This window comes from Aquarana catesbeiana, linkage group LG05, assembly GCF_042186555.1.
Source record: "Aquarana catesbeiana isolate 2022-GZ linkage group LG05, ASM4218655v1, whole genome shotgun sequence".
Classification (NCBI taxonomy): Eukaryota; Metazoa; Chordata; class Amphibia; order Anura; family Ranidae; genus Aquarana; species Aquarana catesbeiana.
The window spans coordinates 557,695,263-557,717,827 of NC_133328.1; the positions used below are offsets into that span (position 1 = coordinate 557,695,263).

General features: G+C 41.7%; 1 protein-coding gene across 1 annotated transcript in view; it reads left to right on the forward strand.

Annotated features, from left to right (window-relative positions):
• The window catches only part of LOC141145322 (carbonic anhydrase 13-like), a 116,102-nt gene that overhangs the window by 71,091 nt on the left and 22,446 nt on the right, over window positions 1–22,565 (forward strand). The window contains exons 3-7 of the mRNA XM_073631899.1: window positions 468–586; window positions 4,318–4,413; window positions 5,440–5,502; window positions 9,452–9,607; window positions 15,566–15,670. Of these exons, the coding sequence (XP_073488000.1) occupies window positions 468–586; window positions 4,318–4,413; window positions 5,440–5,502; window positions 9,452–9,607; window positions 15,566–15,670 (539 nt within the window). The remainder of the gene's footprint in view (window positions 1–467; window positions 587–4,317; window positions 4,414–5,439; window positions 5,503–9,451; window positions 9,608–15,565; window positions 15,671–22,565) is intronic.

Consider the following 22,565-nt stretch of genomic DNA (forward strand, 5'->3'; position numbering starts at 1 on the left):
AAGCTGTGACATACCATAAGAAAAAGGGGCGGGAGGGTGGGCAGCTCTTCCAGCCACGTTCCTCAAAAGACCCAGAATTTCCTGGGGCAAAACTTTTCTGAGCTCAGGCCCAGCCCATCCCCCATCGTTCAACCAATACTTGGTGACCACTCAACCACCTTGTCCGGCACCTGGCCATGCCCCCATCAGTCAAGGCTCTCTTTTCCTGTAGGGGCTCAAGAAGCCTTTAGTGGCAGTACTGCGTGACAAGCAAGCTGTATGCAAGGGAGTGACCAGGTATTATTTTAATTTTAGCTCCTAATTAAAAAAAATATTGAAACCACTTTTGAGATCACGTTAATATGTTAAAGCTTATACAATATTTTAGTGATTAGATTCACATATAAAAAAAACGTTTAACTATACAGATTTCGTTAACAAATATATAAATGTATAGTGAAAAAATGTTTTTCATCATCTCCTTTTAGTGTTGAGTGGTGGACCACTTCATGGAACCTACAGACTACGCCAGCTGCATTTTCACTGGGGGCCGTGTGATGATTATGGAGCTGAACATAAGGTGAATGGTACAGATTATGCAGCTGAGGTAAGAAAATACAGGTCCATGGTTCTGCAAGCTTAAAACCCAATTTCACATTGTTAAAGCAACTTTTAAAAGAGAAGTATTTTAGAAGTTTTTTTTTTCTTTTTTTATTGCACATTCATACTTACCTAGGTGGATACATCATCGGTCCGATGCTTCATCTGTCCCCCGGTGCCTCTACACTGAGAACCGAGTGACTTAACATCGCCGCTGGCTCAGTACTCTCAGCTCCCCGAGCAGAGAGCCGCTGACTTAAAGTCAGCGGCTCTCCGCTCGTCCCCCCCCCCTCAGTCCGTCACCCCCCCACAAAAATGATCCAAAATAGCAGAATTATGGGTGTGGCCAAATTGCTTGGCATGGTTAAAACCGGTGTCTACTCCCCCCTGTACACAGCACACATACAACTGTGCCACAACCAAAGGTCTAACAGACACATACAAACCTTAGCACATATAAACGGCACTGAAGAGGAGCCTCGCTTTGGCTCTAAACTGCCACCCAGTGCTGACTCTCTGGGGGTACAGTGGTGGCTTGACATTTATTGTTCTTTTGTGCTGAATGGCAAAAAAAAATTGTTAAATTGTAATTGTTAAAGCTTCCATTCGGTGAGAGCGGGACTCCTCCTTGGAAGAGATTGGGAGGCAAGCAGACTGTTTGCCTATGAAGTGAGGAGGAAGATTATCCTAAAAGGAAACATTGCGTGTTGGAAAAGGATGTACATCCCTTTTGGACTTTTGTTTACATACCAGTAAGCTATGTTACTTGTACAGTAAAGAGTATGTTTATAAGCAAGCAGCAACTGAGTATAACTCTTCCTTTGGCTTTCCCGCAGCGTCAGAGGGGGCGGGGTCACCCGGTTACGTCACCGGGCGGCCCCGCTCCCCTCTGACGCTACGGGGAAGCCATAAGGATGTCCCCATGTGTCAGAGGTGGGCGGGGTCACCCGGGGACGTCACCGTGTGGCCCCTCCCTCGGTTATAAAAGGACTGTCACCTGAGAGGCCGGTCATTACGGCTGGTGCCTCCCATGGAGGCGGATCGTGGCGGTGTGCTTTTTTTTTTTTTTTCGGTCCGTCATAGCGAGAGAAGAAGAAGATGAATGGACTTCGTGGGACATTTTTATTTTTTAATAAAGGACTTGTTCCAAGCCGTGTCATGTCATTTTTACCATTCTCACACTTTTTTTGTGAAATGGTAGGGGTACATTTGTACCCCATTACCATTTCACACAGGGGGGAGGCTGGGATCTGGGGGTCTCCTAGTTAAAGGGGGCTTTCAGATTCCAATAAGCCTGCTGCCCACAGACCCCCACAACCACCAGGCAAGGGGGACATGGGGACAAGGTGCTTTGGGGGCTACCCCAAAGCACCCTCCCTATGTTGAGGGCATGTGGCCTGGTACAGTTCAGGAGGAGGTGCGCTCTCTTGTCCCCCCTCTTTTCCTGCAGCCTGCCAGGTTGCGTGCTCCGATAAGGGTCTGGTATGGATTTTTGGGGGGACTCCCACGCCATTTTTTAAAAAAAATTTTGGCGTGGGGTTCCCCTTAAAATCCATACCAGACCTAAAGGGTCAGGTATGGATTTTGAGGGGGACCCCCATGCCATTTTTTTTTAATTTTGACGCGGGGTTCCCCTTAATATATGAGGCCTGGTATGGAATTTGGGGGACCCCCACACAATTTTTTTTTTTAATTTTGGTTCGGGTTTCCCCTTAATATTCAAACCAGACCCAAAGGGCCTGATAATGCACTGTGGGGGAATCCCATGCCATTTTTTTAAATGACTTTCATGTGTATTGCCAGGACCGACAATTCATTACAGCTGCAGTAGTTTTAAATGACTTTTTTTCCTTTAGAAATGTCATTTTGTGCAGGGACAGTTGTAAACACAAGAAACATGCGCCACTTTACAGGCATACTATAGACACCCCCAAGGTACGAAATTTAAAGGAATATTTCACTTTTATTGTTTCACTTTAAGCATTAATAAAATCACTGCTCCTGAAAAAACGTCAGTTTTTAAAACTTTTTTTGCATTGATCCATGTCCCCTGGGGCAGGACCCAGGTCCCCAAACACTTTTTATGACAATACCATGCATATAAGCCTTTAAAATTATCACTTTTGATTTCTCCCATAGGCTTTAAAAAGGGTGTTCCGCGGCTTTCGAATTTGCCGCAAACACCCCAAATTGTTTGCTATTCGGCGAACAGGCGAACACCCGATGTTTGAGTCAAACTTATGTTCGACTCGAACATTGGGCTCATCCCTACTAGTGATATTTGGTCTATGGATCTGCATCTAACTGGGAAAGAGAAACCACTCTTTTCAATGGGAGAGAAGCCTATTCCCTGTGCATGACAGCCCAGAAAGGCTTGAATTCCCTGAAATGGGAAGAAGTCACTTGGCCCTATGTACTACAGACCGTCTTCGACAACCTACACAGAGATTTTCAAACTACGGCCCTACAGCTGTTGCAGAACTACACATCCCGTGAGGCATTGTAAAACTCTGACATTCACAGATATAACTAGGCAGGATGGGAATTGTAGTTCCTGAACAACTGGAGGGCCATTGTTTGAAGACTAGAGTATTACAGAAAGATTGTTGACTGCTTGGTACCCAGCAGTGTAGATGGAGAGGTGGGGGGGAATACAGACCTCTTAAAACTTTAAAACCCACACAGATCCTTTTCCAGCGTAACCTCTTTACAACATATACCAGTGCTCTTGGAACAATTGACCCAAAATAAAATAAATTTTAAACCAGGTAAGTGCAAATCCAGATATTTCAAAAAGTATGGTTGTAATTCAGACATGTTAGCTGGCCATAATTTCATGTTAATATAGTTAATTTTTGTCAATTGCTATAATAGTGTACATGTACACTGCCACCGACTGTATGTAGATGTAAACTGTCACCTATATTCAATGATTAATCTACCACAGTACAGACATGTACAGACATGTACAGACATTTCATCCTTTTTATTTACAGAATCTTTTCTAAAGACAATAATGTTTGCTGGAATATCGAATAGTGCCCTTCGTTGAAAAGTGCCAGTGCATGCGCAGTACGGAAGGGCACTACAGCTGACTTCCCGATCAGCTGGCGTCACGTCACCATCGTGCTTTTGCACATCATAGGAGGCATTTTTCGATGGGAGATAGCATTTGACAGGCAAGATTGAAAGCTATGCAAACAGCGGAGGGAGACCGTAGTTGTCAGATTGTGCCTTGCTGTTGCTGGGCGGGTTGTGGCTGTGTTGCAGGGTAGGTTTTGTCTGTGTTGCATCCCACCATTAGACACAGGCAAAACCCGCTGTTCAACACACCAAACCTACCCTGCAATACAGACAAAACCCGACCTTGAGCACCCTGAAACCCACTCTGCAAGAGCGAGTCACAATCTGAGAACTACGATCTCCCTCCGCTGTTTGCATAGCTTTCAATTTTGCCCATCAAATGCTAGCTCCCATCGAAAAATGCCTCCTACGATGTGCACATGCGCTATGGTGACGTCACGCCAGCTGATCAAGAAATCAGCAGGAGTGCCGTTCCGTACTGCGCATGTGCCGGCATTTTTCGACAGAGGGCACTATTTGATAGAACACTGGCTGTGTAAAGTAAATTACTCTTGGTCCAACAGTTACAATTAAACAACTGACTGAACTAATTACAAAAATTTGAATCCATTATAAACCATATTTGTTTACAATTTAATTATTTGTATTTTACAGCTTCACCTTGTCCACTGGAACTCAGAAAAGTACTCAAGTTTTGTTGATGCAGCTAACAAACCAGATGGGCTAGGTGTTGTGGCAGTGTTTTTAAAGGTATGATGCACCCTGGACCTCTAATGCCGAGTACACACGACCGGACTTTCCGTCAGAAAAGGTCAGACGGAATCATTCCGTCGGACATTCCGATCGTGTGGGGGCTTCATCGGACTTTTTCTTTCTGAAATTCTGACTGACATGTTTCAAATCTTTCCGATGGACTCAATTCCTATTGGGAAAACCGTTCGTCTGTATGCTAGTCTGATGGACCAAAAACAACGCAAGGGCAGCTATTGGCTACTGGCAATTGAACTTCCTTTTTCTAGTCCCGCCGTACGCCATCGCGTTCTAAACGAACGGACTTTGGTGTGATCGTTTCTAGGCAAGTCCGTTTCAGCGGAACTCCGTCAGAAAGACCGTCAGGAAAGGCCGGTCGTGTGTACGCGGCATTAAAAGTGATGTAGGAGACACAGTTACCAGATTTTGTGTCCAAGACACTGATAACAAAACCACTCTTCCACAATGGTGCTGCATCTCTATTGTAGCATGGCGCAGTAGAATGTGCAGACGAGAAGCATTAAGCATGCCACTGCTCTACAACATGTTCTTGCCCACCTTTATTAAATGTAAATTTCACAGAACCATGCAGGGATATTTTGCCATTCCTCTTCCACAAAACCAAATACCCATAGCAGCTCACAGGCTTTAACTTGCAGCACTGCTGCTCTGTCCACAAGCTTAGGCCTCCAACTCTGGATGGGCTGTAAGTCTCTGTTTGATTCCAAAGTCCTGCGGTACATCTGCACATGCTCAGGAATCTGATGGCGCACACAAGCCGTCATAGGCATAAGACACACAGCTTTAGACTTCATCACTGCCGTTATATGCTGAATACATCCTTTGGCAGTAAAAGGCTTGATATATTTAGTGATTATGAATTATTGGAGTCTCCGTATGCTTATCTATAAATGCCATTAGAAATATTGACATAAAACATCTCATAAAGTTTCAATAACATCGCCCTAAATGTAGCTTAGAATTTTCCTTTTTTTTTTCCATCTATGTTTATTTCTATTTTTTCAGATTGGTGAACATAACAGAAACTTGAAGAGAATTACAGATGCATTTGATGCCATTAACACTAAGGTATATTGCTGCCTGCTACATTTAGAAGCTGTTTGAGGCTTTATATTAGATGTCATCAGAGGATCTAAACTTTTAATTCATATTTTCTGTTGCATCATATCATTTCTACCATACTTTACTGTAATCTAAATCTCAAATCTGGGCAACTGAAATGGATTATATAATGACAATATGTATAGAGAGAAGTTTTAGAGGTTGAGCTTGGCCCCACAATTCCTCAACGATCCTTCAATGTGATAAACAGTGTCGGTTTCTAAAGAGACTTTAGCTGGCAATTTTTAAACATTACACAAATGTATGGTGGCATTGGCAGAGAGAGAGATAAAGATACACTGTCACCTTGCCCTTGCAGGACAAATTGGCAGCACTAACCAATACTTACAGTTACGGGGGGAGTGTGACAATGCTAGCAGCCAATCATAAGACACAAGCACTGTCATATGACTGAGGGAGTGAGGTTACTGATCCTCCTGATTTCCCCCACCACTGATTTCAGTGCCTGCTGCAATGGAGTTAGAAGTGCTCAGCGAGAACAGGCAAGGTGAGTATATGGGGCTGTTAGGGGTTATGACTAAGCAATGTTTTTTGTGAAATGCATCAACCTTGCTGCTCTCTGTCTATATCGTGGTTGTATCGCGATTATGTTTTGATACCTTCTATGGATTTTATGGAATAAGGTATTTCATCCTCTGCAATGCATGGAGTGCAGTCACCTTTTCTTCTATATTGTTCTTTTCAGAGACACTGGGCTCAAGTCACAAAAGCATATCGCATGCGGTATCTGAGTAATGTCACATATCTTTACCAAATATCGCATTGGATTCTGAAATTGTCAATTCACTATCCCTTTATGCAGTATTTACCTCAAAAAGCAAAAAAAACGCTCAGTAAATTCCTCTATAAAACAGCATTAAAGTCAATTTACTAAAGGAAATAAATGCAAAATTAAAGGAATCTATGAATTTTCAGCCAGTTGTTAGGGAGCCAGCACCCACTGCATCCTTAACAATCATGAGTCAACAAAACAAAAACAAAAAGAACAGCCAGCATTAAAAATGAAAAAAAAAAAAAAACAGCATGCCCCCTCCAATCTAGCCAGGCCCTTCTGGTCTGGTTTGGTTTTTGGGGGGAACCTCACTCTAAAAATAAAACAAAAATGTTGTGCGCTCCTCCCCAAAATCCATACCAGACCCTTATCTGAGCATGCAGCCCAGCTGGCCAGGAAAAGGAGGGGCAGAGCCATACCAGGCCACATACCCTCAGTATGGGGGGGGACTCCCTCCCAAAAGCACCTTGTCCTCAAGATAAGAACAAGTGCCTCTTCCCTCACAACCCTGGTATGGTGGGTGTGTGGGGGGGTACCCCTACTCATTCACCAAAAAAATAGCCAAAGTAAATAAAAAGTTAGCTTTTGACAGGTCCTTTATTAAAAAAAGAAAAAAACAAAATAAATGTCCCTCAAAGAAAATCCAGCATTAATCTTAGCTGACCCGCTAGATAAAAAAAAAACAGTCCGCACCCAATAGATGGCTCCCACCAACTGACAGCTATGCTTCCCACCTGCTGCTAAAAAAACTAAGGGGTGACATCACTGGGTTACCCTGCTCCCCTTGTGACATCATTGACCAGGGCATGCTGTGTTGATGAAGAGTTGATGACGTGTAGATGACAAGTAGGTTGTTTTAAAGTTATTTCATGTCAGAAAAATGTTCTCCTCAAACATTTAATTGACATACAGTACATACAAGATAAAACGTTTATGTCCTGTGCATTGTGCTTTAGAGAACAGACCCTTTCTTTCTTACTTATTTAGCTCCTGACCTCAAGCTAGTTAACCCACTGGAAGTGTAAACCACTGTCTGGGAAGTCAGGGGGAAATCTTTGGGGAATGGTTAAAGTAGACAACAAGGCTAAGGAGTTTACCAATAGTGACTACACAACAGAGATAGCAGTGCACTGCCATTCGTGCTGTTCCCTAATGCAGGCCATACACGGGTTGAATTCCGAACAAATTTTCTTTCGTAAATTAGAAATTTGTAATCCGATGGTGTCACCATTGATTTTGAAATTTGACCAACCAAGACTTCAATTCCACCTCATGTTGCTACAGAAAATATTTTTGTGGCTGGGAATCTTCTTTTCTTTCCAAGAATTTTCTTTTCTATAGCTCATTTGCACTTCTTTTTCAATTATATGTCTCACATGATTCTCCCATCATTGATTAGAAAGTCATTCATTTCTCCAAAAATTTTCAACATGCCTAATCACTCAAATTCGATGCCCGCATGAAAATCGGCCATTGCTGCCGTTTACTAATGGTGCGAAATTTGAACGAAAATTCTTAGTTAAGATTTTGGACAGAAAATTCTTTTGAAATTCGACCCATGTATGGCCGCCTTAAAATCAGCACTCATACACCTTTTTTGTAGTACTAGTTTTAAAGTCATAGGACTACATCTCCACATGGCCAAATCATCTTGGGAAGATGCAGTGTGCATGGCCGACAAAGCAGCTGTAGATTCAGCGGTGTTGTCGGCCCTCCACAGGAAACCACATTGTGAAGAACTGGTAGAATCAGCAAGTAAACCCTAGTGGACGTAAAATGATGAGATCAACGAGCATTCAATGGACATACACAAATAGTAATGCCTTGTTTATATAAAAAAAAGTGTAAAAATTCATATTTGCCTGGAGAGATACTTCATTTTTTAGCATTGGAAAAAGTTGGGACAGATAAGAACTATTTCCAAAGCTAAAGGTATTTGAGTATATTACTTTCTTTGTCCCCAACTTGCAGTTCTTAAACACAACAAGAAATAGAGCTCTTGCCTCAGACAGTTGTCAACTGAACAATGTCCCCATAGAAGTTTCTCATCTATTACTATTTAAAAGACATCTGTAACATTTTGGATTTTCTCTCACTCTCTGTTTTGGTGACAACGTTAACCAGGGCTAATAGAAAATGATAAAGTGAATTTCCTCAATGGGGAGACAAGTAGCTAATCACATCTGACTTAAGTTCTAACCCTTTCCTATTTTAACCACAAATAGAAAATAATGCTTTGGTTGAATTTAGTTCTTTTTTAACCATTTCCCATTCACCATATAGTAAAATGACCGCCGGAAAGTGGTTCTGTTATCCTGACTGGGCATCATATGACGTCCAGCAGGATAAGCTGCAATCACACGCCCGCGATATAGGGAATGCGGCCGTTCATTAGGGGTGCATGGGCGCCGCCCCACCTATCCAATGCGTCCGGCCCCCAATCTACATGCAGGGCGCCGGACACAAGGATTCCAATGTGAGGTGTTTTTTTTTTAAGCAGGTGATGAGAGCCAGAGGCTCTAATAGGCTTAAAAAAGCACTGCACAATGTGCACTGAGCCCACCCAATTGTGTGACAATAGCGAATGAATATTGTTACACTGATCCTCCTCCCCCTAAACAGAAAGTGGGTACTGAGACCCATCACCTGATTGGCTGAAAGGATAGGCGATCCCATTGGACGCCTAGGAGGAGGAAGGAGGAGACGTGATGGAAGCCGCCGCCTGCTGCCTGTCGCCCGTAGGAGCTCTGCCCGCCCATGACCCAGATGGGGTAAATGACCACCCACGGGGGTGGTGGGTGCGATTGACCCGACCAACGGTGGGGAGGTGCCGCCGGCCGACCGGGGGGGTTGGTTGTTTGCCGCATACCCCCCCAAAAAAAACACCAGCCACTGGGAATGAGTATTGCTTACAGCAGTTATATTGATACTTTATTGCTTGGATACTAACAATTAGACCTTCTTGTTTGGGAAACTGTAAACAACTGTAGGTGATAAATATCTCTCTTGCATAAATTGTTAACTTCCTTTAAATATGAATAATCTTATGCTACGTTCTTAGCAATAGAGTGATATTTTATGTATATTTAGTGACAAATGACAACTTGAATGTCTATTTAATAGGGCAAACAGTCTTCCTTTACAAACTATGACCCTTCAAGTTTATTTCCTGACTGCATGGATTTCTGGACCTACCCAGGGTCACTTACTGTTCCTCCACTGCTAGAGAGTGTCATATGGATAGTTTTAAAAGAACCCATAACTATCAGCTCCAGACAGGTAAGTGTAATATATATCGGGTATGTAGTGGTCCCCCCTGACTTCCAAGGGCCTGATGGTGATAACCAGAGCCAGGGAGAACTGACATTCCTCCTTAGGGTGCAGCTTACTAGGCATAGTGGGTGTGGTGCAAGGTGTATCTTGTAGCAACTGCTGTTTCCTATAGCAACAACTTCTCTCTCAGTAATCCCACTGTAGAGCCTCAAGGTCAGCCCGCCGTCTCTCACTAGACTTCATGCACTCTCAGCTAACTACTGGATCCCTTGTATTACTGGATAGGCCTCACATAGTCTCCTGGATAGGCCTCAGGCTTCAGGCCTAGCAGCCAGGAGCTGTTTGACACACATCCACCCAGACCGCAGCCCCAGGTGGGAAGAACCCTGATCACCAGACTCCTCCTGAATAAATAGCCTATCCCAGCATGCAAAGTGGCCAAAAGAAACTCCTGCTAATTGGCTGGGACAAATTATTTACTCATCAACTGAATTCACTGTAATCCATCATCCTAATGCCAAAAGCAACAGTGCCACCTATTGACAGAAGAGAGAGAGACCACAAATTTAACTCTTAGGACTTAGGACAGAAATCAGTGGATCAAAGACTACCAATTAGCCAGACTAGTTACCACCTAGTAGAGCTGCACGATTCTGGCTAAAATGAGAATCACGATTTTTTTGCTTAGAGGATAGATCACGATTCTCTCACGATTCTCGCGGTGTAACATCATCTTTCACATTAAAACAAAAAAAATTGCGCTAACTTTACTGTTTCTTTTTTTTTATTTATTGAAGTGTATTTTTTCCCAAAAAATTGCATTTGAAAGACTGCTGGGCAAATACAGTGCGACATAAAATATTGCAGCAATTGCCATTTTATTCCATATTATAAAATATTATAATAAATAAATAAATAAATATATATATATATATATATATATATATATATATATATATATATATATATATATATATATATATATATATATATATATATATATATATATTATCTCTAATGTTTGAGGGTTCCAAGTAATTTTTTTTAGCAAAAAATATTGATTTTAACTTAAGAAAGAAGTGTCAGAAAAAGATTTAGACTTTAAGTGGTTAAACTTCCTGCATTTACAGGTTGTTTAAAGCTTGGCAGATTGCCCAGGTTATTTGTTTACACAGAGAAGTTCTATCCCTTTGATCTAAGAAGGAAGTTAGATACAATGTTTCAAGTTCTAAACTTGGCAGAATGCCTGGATGTTTTCTTTTGACAGCTGAGTGAGCAGATAATCTCTCCACTTGTTTATATGAAAGAATCGTCAAACTCAGCAGGAGAGATCGTCAGGGGAGGTGAATCGAGATCACGATTTTTTAACGATTAATTGTGCAGCTCTACCACCTAGCACAACTAGATTTATTAGCAGCCCTGTTTAGGACCAGGGTGCTACAGGTACAATGCATTTAATGTCCATATAGAGGTTGTAGCATGGGGGAGCATTAGCTCTAGTGGTAGATGCGTTTCCAAGTAGTTAACAGCAGTCGGGAATCATATTTAAGGGCTTTGCAGCCCATGTTTATTAAAAAAAGGATGAAAGTCCTACAGATAATGTCTCCCACATAGGGGTTCTTCTCAATCTAATGCACATAGCTCCTCTCAAGCCTCAGTCCTCAAGTCGTTTACTGTCTCTTGCAGACACGCATGCTTTGGCTGCCATGTGCCACCTCTCTGACTCCTGGAGATCTCCTGCCTCTCCTGGGTGGAGCAGTCTCCAACTGGGAGCCCTGAGGTATTCCTATACCTTCATTATAAGGGATGTGTGCACCTGAGCACTTGCTGGTCCTCCATAAAATCCAGACACAGGGTTGGAGATTCCGTCCCACCCAAGACACCATGGAATCTCCAAACTACAGAGCCCCATCCAGGTATAGCAAAACCTTGAGAAAGCTACAAAAGCAGTTTCCTCCACTCCACATCTATGTAGTCCTGCACTGAGCCAATGTGCACACCCTGTGTACTTAAAATGATCAATTCTACAGTGACAGCATCTCATACTGTACCAAAGTATTATGCTTGAGTGGAGCTGGTCATGTGTTATGATCTTCTGAGATGCAATCACACAATCTTTTATCCACCTGACAAAGCCTTTTGTCATGTTGTATTACAGCCTGTTAGGATGTTTAAAGATAGGGAGTATGGTTTAGTCAAACAAAAGGAGTCACATCAAGTCAAGGAGTCACATCAAAGAGTCATGGGGATAAAAAGATATCCTTCCTCACAGCAGACAAAGATGACATTGCTTGCCTGTTCATGGAGAGGAACTAATAAGCCAGCTCTGTACAGCATTGTGGTGTGAATGCGCCATAACAGCTCTGTATAGCACAGCAATCTCTTCTTATTTGCCAGTATACATGATATGAATGAATATGTTCCATAAGAATAGATTTGTTGAACTTGTAACTGATGAGTTTTTCTTCGTTTTGGATAGAGTGAGTTAGAGTAAACATTTCTGTCAGGTTTTTACTTCTGTCTGTGACACCATTGGGGAGCTTTTCCCTTACTTCTTGAGTCCCATGATACGCAAACAAGAAAAATGTCCCTGAAACAGAAAAACATGCACTTCTATTGCCCCGTACACACGATCAGACATTCCGACAACAAAATCCATGGATTTTTTCCGACGGAAGTTGGCTCAAACTTGTCTTGCATACACACGGTCACACAAATCTTGTCGGAAATTCCGAACATCAAGAACGCGGTGATGTACAACACGTACGATGAAAAATGAAGTTCAATAGCCAGTGCGGCTCTTCTGCTTGATTCCGAGCATGCGTGGAACTTTGTGCGTCAGAATTGTGTACACACGGTCGGAATTTACGACAACGGATTTTGTTGTCGGAAAATTTGCAATCCAGATCTCAAATTTTGTGTGACGGAAATTCCAATGGAAAATGTCTGATGGAGCCTACACACGGTCGGAATTTCTGACAACAAGCTCCCATTGAACAGTTTCCGTCGGAAAATCATACCGTGTGTACGGGGCATACCTCTTTCCTGCTCAATCCAAAATTACATAAAACATTTTGGCAAGAGTTGGGAAGTAAAGGAGAACCATACTCACCTTCTCTCCAGTGCTGTGGTGTCCTAAAGCTCCCCACCGGCCATCTTTGGCCAGTTGGCTTCTGAGATCTGCTTTTCAGCCATTTTCATTGGCAGGACTGAGATTTTGTTCCTCACTGTACAGACAGGTAAGGAACTTTAATGCAGAAGAGACTTGGAATGTCTCTTCTGTATTAAAAAATCCTGCCTGTTTGGCAATTTTTTTCCCCACAGTTTAAAGTGAATGTAAACCTGAAAAAAATGTTTTTGATGAAGACTTCTACCTGGTACAGTAGAGGATGTCAATTCATCTGTGCCCAGTCTTGCCACGAAGAGTTAATCCAGCTCTGAGCAATCCTCTTGTCTTTTTTCAGTAAGTTAAAAAAAAGTCACACAGATAAGTTTGTGTCGCAACATCCACCACTGCTATGACTGACATCTAAATTTCTTTATCTCATGAATGAGCATGAGAGCAGAGAGAGTGTTACAATTCCAGCTTCACATCCCTCCTCCTTTCTGTTCCAGCTCTCCCAGGATTGGCTGCTCCACACCTCAGCATGATTGGGCATGCTGAAGTCATATGGTGACTTTCCTGAGTTTTGATTGGACGTCACTCATCATGGGGCGTGATCAGTGTGATTGAGGAGGATATTCATGGTGCAGTCAGCTCCAGGGCCAGCCCAAGACAATGTGCTGCCTGGGACCAAGAATGAACCGCCCCCCAAAAAAATCACACACACCAAAAGGCCCCCACATCCATTATTTTATATCATGATAACTAAAGGGGACCGATCATGGCGGTCTACACGTAGAGGAGTATGAAGAGGATCTGTCATGGCACTATACACGCATATAGGAGTATAAAGAGGACCTCTCATGGGACTATACACGTATATAGGAGTATAAAGTGGACCTGTCATGGCACTATACACGTATATAGGAGTATAAAGAGGACCTGTCATGGCTTTATACATGTATAAAGGAGAATAAAGAGGACCGGCCATGGCTCTATACATGTATATAGGGGTAGAAAAAGAACCTGTCATGGCTCTATACATGTAAAGGAATATAAAGAGGACCTGTCATGGCTCTACATATGTTTATAGGAGTATAAAGAGGACCTGTAATGCTCTATACATGTATATAGGAGCATAAAAGGACCTGTGCGTAGCTGGCGGCCGCGATCTCTGCCAGCCACCGGTGATCGCTCCACAGAAAGCCAGAACGGGGATCTGTCAATGTAAAAAGACAGATCCCCATTCTGACAGGGGAGGAGAGACAGATCTGCTGTTCCTAGTGATCAGTAACAGCGATCTCTCTCCTCCTCCAGTCAGTACCATCCTCCCACAGTTAGAAACACCTCCCAGGGAACACATTTAACCCCTTGATCGCCCCTAGTGTTAAACCCTTCCCTGCCGGTGACATTTGGATTGACACTTGCCACGCGTTGTGGATTGTCCCTTGCCACGTTACCTGCCGTACTTTGCAGATTGTCACTTGTCACGTCACCTGCCACACGTTGCGAATTGCCACTTGCTACACATTGCGGATTGTCACTTGCCACGTCACCTGCCACAAGTTGCGGATTGTCACTCGCCACGTCACCTGCCACACATTGCGGATTGTCACTTGCCACATGTTCCGAATTGTCATTTGCCACGTCACCTGCCACAAGTTGTGGATTGTCACTTGCCACGTCACCTGCCACAAGTTGCAGATTGTCACTTGCCATGTCACCTGCCACACGTTGCCGGATTGTCACTTGCCACGTCACCTGCCACACGTTGCGGATTGTCACTTGCCACATCACCTGCCACAAGTTGCAGATTGTCACTTGCCTGCTACAATTGTCACTTACTTTGTCATTTGCCTGCTAAGGTGCGGATTGTCACTTGCTGTGTCCCAGAGTGAAGTCAGGCAGCAGAGAAATTATGTAATCAGTGAGGGCAGAACTGCAGTGATGCAGTGCGGGCGGTGAGAGATGATGTCATCTCTCTGCTCCCTGCCCACCAACTCGCTGATTGGCCAGCCCGCTGATTGGCCAGCCCCCCGCTCACCTGCCGACTGTCCTGTACGCCGGCTCACCTGCTGACTGGCTCGCCCGTTCACTTACCTGCTGAGCCGCCCGCTCACTTACCCACTGAGCCGCCTGCCCGCTCCCTCACCCGCCGGCCCATGGCTGCCGCCCCTCTTAAAATGGCGTCTGGGACAATGGTCCCATTGGGTCCCAATTGGGCCAGGGTTGGGCCAGCCCTGGTCAGCTCCCAGAGCCAGCAGAAAGAGTAGGAGAGTATAGAGGTGGGCAGGGAGTCTTATGATACCACGACTCCCCCCACCGGGCCCTGGCAAAGAGACTTACTCACTGATTCCAGAGTTTTGCGGGGATCCTACTGCTGAAGGGGGTGACATTTGCAAGGCAGGGATACATGCAGGAGGCTTTCATGTATATATACATTAATACTGTGCCATTAGTTTACACTGGGTGAGTGGTGGGTTTACATCCACTTTAAGTTCTTTGCTAGAAAAAAGACTATTGTTTAAAGGCCCCAGTAGCTGAAGTAAAGATTACCCACACAGCTGAATGATTTGGTGGAATGACCCACAACTCTTTCTCCCTTCTCAGAGTGAAAGAGAAACAGACCCTGCTGGACTCTTTCTTTAGAAAACCCACAACGCCCTGTTAATCGCTGTCTTCATGGCAAGTTTATTTGTAAAATAAAGGTTTTCTATACGTAGAATAAAATAAACAGACATACAATATAACATTGAAAATTTATACATTAAATCAATAAATTCTACTCACTTCAGACCCTTAAAGTTTGTATGTAAAAATGTGTAACAATTTAATAGTTATGAAGAATAATTTTTTCATAGCTCTCCAAGTTTCGGAGCCTGTTGAGCACCAAGAGTGAAGATGGAAGTGAATTATGCTACATGGAGACAAATCATCGTCCAGTGCAGCCACTCCGAGGGCGAAAAGTGAGAGCAACTTTTTTTATAGATGTTCTCCAATCTCCATTTCTTGTATAACTACTAAGGCAGAGAGCAGAAAGCTGAGGACACTTCCTGCAGGGCACTGGTAAACATGCTGCCAGTTGTAGAATGTGTTTTCATAAAAAGCCATTTTATTTAGCTGCATATATACAGATTTTTAAAGGCATGCTGAAATTTCATGTTGTATTATTTTTTTTTTATTGAGAGATTACTGTGAATTGTTTATAATGATTTTTGTACCATTTATTTTCTTAAATAACTGACTGTTATTTTCTGTTATTGTTATTGCTTTGTGTGGTAAAACGTCCTCATCGGTGCATTCTGTAGTCGCTCCATTCAACAAAAGAGCAAAAAGGTATTATGAAATCTGTTCCTCAAGTCACAAAGGGCTCTCCAAGGTCTGATGTAATTTTATATTATCTGTCTATCTCACCACTTCCTTCTGGTTTGCTGCACTGAGGATGGATGTACAGTATTTTTAAAGATACTCTTCATTAGGGATGAGAACAGTCATTTTTGATTAAATTGGATCACCATCAAATTACTATTTTCACAGTATTTAGGGTAGTTTAGTTTATTCCATTTAGTGTTATATATATATATATATTTTCATTTTACTTCCTCCTTCATTTATATTCTTGTTTCTTTAAAAAAAAAGTGTAAAACAAAGATGCCCAAGGAGAGGCTGTTTGTAGCATAAGAATAGGTTAAAGTTAATAAAAATGAGCTTTTATAACCCCCTGGAGCCATTTAAATCCTATTGCACCCTTAAAAACATCCAAATATTACCTTAATTTTCCCTTTCCAGTTAACACCAATGCATTTTGTCAAGGTGGCAAAATTTTCACCAAAATTTTGAGGGAATAACAAGTTCTCAATGATGCTAATTCTTTTCTAATTCTAATCTTTATATGTATTTGTGAAGATAACAAAAACTTTGCTGTCAAATACTTAGCAGAATTTTCCTTACCCAATAGACTGCTTGCCAGCATACACTCATGTAGACTCCATCCTTGCTCCTATCCTATAGGACACCACTCCCATAAATTTTGAACCAGAGAACATGTTTGTAACTAGCCTACTGGTGACACTGGAATGATCCCCATGCTGCCATGGAGTCCATCAGGAAAGGAAAATTATGGTAAGCATTTAATAGGAAGTTTTGTTTTCCTGACTGACTCCATGGCAACATACATTTGGAAAATAACTAGCCACAAACAAGGGTGGAATGCCGAAAAAACTAAGGTTTCAATCATAATTCTAGCTAACAGAAACCTTAAAGCGGTGTTCCATACGCAAATTTTTGTTTTAAAAGTCAGCATTTACAAACACTGTAGCTGCTGACTTTCAATAAAGACACTTACCTATCCAGGGAGCCTGCAATGTCGGCCCCCCGAGGCCCTCCATCGGATCAGGTGCAGGCGCCGCCATTCTAACTGAGGGAAACCGGCAGTGGAGCCTTGCGGCTTCACTGCCCGTTTCCTACTGCGCATGTGCAAGTTGCGCAGCGCTTTGTGAATGGGCAGCTATCTTCTGGGACACACACAGGTCCCAGAAGACAGCGGGGGGGGGCTCGCCGCACAAAATTATATGACGACCTGCTCCGTGGACCGGATGGATCAGAAGTACAGGCTGTACCTCATAAAAAGGTACCATAGAAGAAGAATTTTTTTTTTTAATATCCAAAAACAAGAAGGGGAGAGGTGGTCTTTCGTTCAAGACCACCTCTCAAAAGTGGGTGGAACTACGCTTTAAGGCCAATAATTAACAGGATGTCTTAGCCACATTGATTTTCATCATAGTATGGCAATAAAGACTGTTTGGGCTAGGCAGTATGCCAAAAAGTGTCCCACGTAACCTAAAGCCCTGATCTGGCAAACTTTCTGGCTGATGTGATATCCCTTAGAGAGGTTGTCTTCATGATTCAATCTTTACTCAAAATTTGACTGAATGTGATCTCATCTGGAGTTGCATACAGAGGACAGAAAATAACACGTTCTCTGGCTCTGTATCTAAATTTATGAGACCCCACTCTCATTTGGGGTAGGCGCGAGGAGGGAGTCTACCTAAATGTACAACGTATGCTGCTATGGAGTCAAACAGGGAAACTCAATTAGCAGAATACATTGTTACCAAAGGATCCGCGCTTCAGGATGTTGAAAACTGCTGCCCCCTATAGACAGGAAACACCTAAGTGAAACCAAAACGCAAATGAAAAAACTGAAAAATAGGGAATGGCGCTGTTGTAAAAAAGTGTATCAATACAATAATCTTACTTTTTATAGATATAAAGTGACGGGTGCTAAACCTGTGTAAGCAAAATAGTGAAAGTGTATCAGTATAATAATTTTTCTTATCATAGATATAAAGTGACAGGTGCTAAAACTGTGCAAGAAAACACTGTAAACAATATACTCAATCACTACAACCAACGTATAAATAAATCCTTTGCAATAAGGGTTTAAAGTGACAAGTGCAGAAGATATAATAAATATGTGTAAAAATCAATGTGCAATAGAAAATAAATCAATGTGCAATAAAAAACCAATGTGCAATATAAACAGCAATAATGCAATTCATTCGCCTGTGTTGCATTCTGAGGCGCCTCAGATGACGTCCGTGTGACGAAACGCGTAAGGCGGGACCATCTTGCCACGCACAAACGTCACATCCAGGTACCGTGGTTCCAGATATTCGACCGGTGGAACGCAAGCGGCGATTCTAGGTAGCGTTGCTTCCCCATGTCGTCTGGAGAGCACGAGAGCCTGTGAGCTCCCTCTCCTATTTTAAAACTTTTAAACTTTTATTCCTTGGATATTTATGCAATAAACAAATGAAACAGAGTTACGCTATGTGGACTACCTTTATTTTTTTTTTTATGAAACACAACATGTGGATGCCTGGCTGGGAACTTCATTGAAACAGGAGTCAGTGGAGCCCTTTTTTTCTTTCCCTGTGTGAGGATCAACCTGAGCCGTGCTGCTTGAAGCTGGAAAGAGATAGGCATCTTGGGATCAACATTTTACGCTCGCACCCCTGCAGGGGTAGGGTGCTCCGGTGAGTGCATTCACATAAGGGGAATACTGCCACATTTTCTGCACTTTTCCACCTATACCACATTATAAAAAGAGGATTTCAAACATACTGGATGGAACACTACGTCACTTTTATGGACATTTTGATTCTGTTTTTACACATTATATACACAACAGGCGAATGAATTGCATTATTGCTGTTTATATTGCACATTGATTTTTTATTGCACATTGATTTATTTTCTATTGCACATTGATTTTTACACATATTTATTATATCTTCTGCACTTGTCACTTTAAACCCTTATTTCAAAGAATTTATTTATACGTTGGTTGTAGTGATTGAGTATACTGTTTATAGTGTTTTCTTGCACAGTTTTAGCACCTGTCACTTTATCTATGATAAGAAAAATTATTATACTGATACACTTTCACTATTTTGCTTACACAGATTTAGCACCCGTCACTTTATATCTATAAAAAGTAAGATTATTGTACTGATACACTTTTTTACAACAGCGCCATTCCCTATTTTTCATTTTTTTCATTTTCAATTAGCATAATGTTGTTACCTGGTATCTGACGTTTTCCTATTGGAAAGGTTTGAGAGACATGAGTGGATTGTAATAGAAACGCTCTGTAACCCCTATTATAGACATGACAATCAGTTGCAAATGTGTACAGATATTTACCAAATCTGCTTTAATGCAAAAATATTAGTTGCACCTTGACTATGTACTTTGATTTTCAAAAACAGAAAAGGTGTAATGCATTTTTTAGTGGGAACTCCAGCAATAAGGTTTTTTTCACGTTCCACCCATCCTCTGCAGCCATTAGTAGCTTGCTCAACTTTAGGCTATTTGATGTATTCACTGTTTCTTATTGTTTTCTTTTAAACAAATCAGCCACAACATTGACAGGGACTGAAGCTGGGAACTTGGGCTCCAATGGGGAGATCTTACTGCAGGAGTAACTGACAAATAAACAAAGTTGTCCGTCAAGCCATTTTGTATTAGAATGGGACAGAAAGAAGGGTTATTGCTGGCTTCATTCCCGTTGGATAGTTTAATCCTCACTACTGAACATGGGGACTACTGTCTCCAGTACAGAAGTAAGTTAAAAAGGCAAAATTTTGGGGTATTCACAGCGAAACAGAAAGTGAAGCGGAAATCTTCCAATGGATAAACACATTGTGGTTACAACTGTTTTGATGGGAAATCCCTTTGCTTTGGAAGAGATCTCTTCTTACTTACTGTTGTGTCTGTGGGATAAGAAGTGTATCACTACCTCCACAGGAGCCACTGCTAAATTTGGGTCCTCTGCTCCTGTCCAGCATTGTATGAGGCCTCAATCTTACTGACATCACCAGTATATCTTTCTGTAAGCTTTACCCTTGGTGCCGGCCGTACGCAAATATGTGGCCTCTCAGTGCCTGGTCCTTAGCACTGAGGGGCTGCATATTTGCGTGAATTGCTGCCCATACACCTGTGCCAAGAGTGTGCGTGCTGTGTGCTCCTGACACAGTTACCATCCTCTAACTGAAAGAGTTTCGGATCACGTGACCGCTGTGACAGCCAGTCATGTCGGTCACGTGGTCTTAAGCCTGCCTCCCGGGGTCATAAACTTCTTAAAGGGCCCGGGAGGCGCCAGTGCTAAGAGGTTAATGAGCACACAAGAATCGGACTTACGACTCTATGAAAGAATATTACTGCAATTATTTATATCAGCCAAGGATAAGTGGAACAAGGCACCACAACCCAAAAAGTTAGAATTGCATGGAAAAGTGGGAAGGGGGACTTTTAGGGTGCCTGGAATAAAGTCATGGACTTATGCATTTTATAAAATATAACAATTTTTATTTCATACAATTGTTAAAAAAGATATAGCAAGCTTCCCGTTAAAATATTATATTCAGACCAAGAAATATGCAAATACACGCAAATCTACTGTACAACAGCGTTTTCTCGACATGTTTCGCCAAGATATGGCTTCCTCAGGAGATTCTTAATTTTCTGTGTATAGCGTATTCACTGCAATACATACGAAAATACATAAGACACAATGGAAAAATGCAAATAATGGGGCCAAAATGCCCTTAATCTTTCATCTTAAAACAGTAAAAATTTGTATGGGATCATCTGAAACCATTCTTACCCTGAAGCAATTTTTCAGGCAGAGACTTGCTGTGGACCTCACTGGGTGTTTTTGGTATCTAGTTATTGGATGTACATGCTACAGTTTATATATCTGACATATTTATTGGATCCTTAAACGGGCACTTTGGTTCTCCTATGACACACTGATATCCTCAATATTTGGCGGTCCTGTGGCCCTGGTGTGTTCGCATACTGACCTGAAAAATTGCTTCAAGGTAAGAACGGTTTCAGATAATCCCACACAATTTTCTACTGTTTTAAAATGAAGGATTAAGGGCATTTTGGCCCCATTATTTGCATTGTGTCTAATGTATTTTCTTATGTATTGCAGTGATTACGCTGTACACAGACAATTATGAATCTCCTGAGACAGCCATATCTTGGCCAAACATGTCGAGAAAACGTTGTTATACAGTAGCTTTGAGTGTATTTGCATATTTCTTGGTCTGAATATAATATTTTAACAGGGAGATTGTTATATCTATTTTAACAAATGTATGAAATAAAAATTGTTATCTTTTATAAAATGCAATACTCAATTACTTTGTCCCAGGCACTCTAAAAGTCCCCCCTCCCACTTTCCCATGCAATTCTAACTTTTTGGGATGTATTGCCTTGTTCCACTTATCCTTGGCTGATATAATTAATTACAGTAATTGTCTCCCAGGGTGGGAAACACCCATTGCATACACAGCCAGGGTTTGGGGATCAAAATCAATAAATGAGGCTCCCACATGGGGTGCATGGGGAGGTCAGACAATACTCTCAACCTTAAGCTAAGCATCGGGCACTACCGATATGGCACATATTATTGCTCATATTGTTCACCTTTATTAACACCCTATTATGTCGTAGATACTCACCTCACTGTCTCCCTCTTCATATTGCCTTATTGTTGGACAGAATCTGTTTGCACATTTCTGTTACTTGTGATAAACTTCAATAAAAAGTTACTGGGGGAAAAAAAATCAATAAATTATATGTTTTGAGATTGATATAAACAGTTTTTTTTCTAAAAGAGATATTTCATAGATATTTCTTCATATAATATATTCTTTGTTGTTTACAAGCAAATGAAATTGTCTCATTATGGCCAATTATTTTGGAACCGCTTTTAGAGGTCTTATGGACGAATTTCATCAGTCTCAGATTTCTTTGATAAGGGGGTATTACCTTAGATCGCTTTTTTGTGCGATTACGACAACTATTAGAAAGAAAATCCAGACTATATTGGAACAAAAAATATTTTCAAAAATATATTGATGATAATATTTCCCCTTGGGGTTTGTGGGTGCAAATATTTCCTAATTTTAGAAAGGTTGAGCCTGAATTCAGATCAGAATGGGAAAATAATCTACAAACATGTTCATTTAAAATGATAGATCTCCTTTGCCAACAGTATTCCAATGAATTGGAGTTGGTTGATAAGGATATTGAAAAATTGTATACTAACAATTCTAATATAACTTTGGGCACTGCCTTTAATAAACGAGAGGAATCTCTTAAAAAGTACCTTGAATCTTTTGTTGGGGATTTGTTGAAAACCAAAGAAAAGAAATTTGCTCGTGATAAACTCGCTTACGATTCTTGTCAAGCATATAGTTGACCCTCAGAAGGAGGGAGAAGGTGGAAAAACAGAGAATTCACTCACCAAGCCAGTCCAAATAACGATCCTAATGATTCGGATGT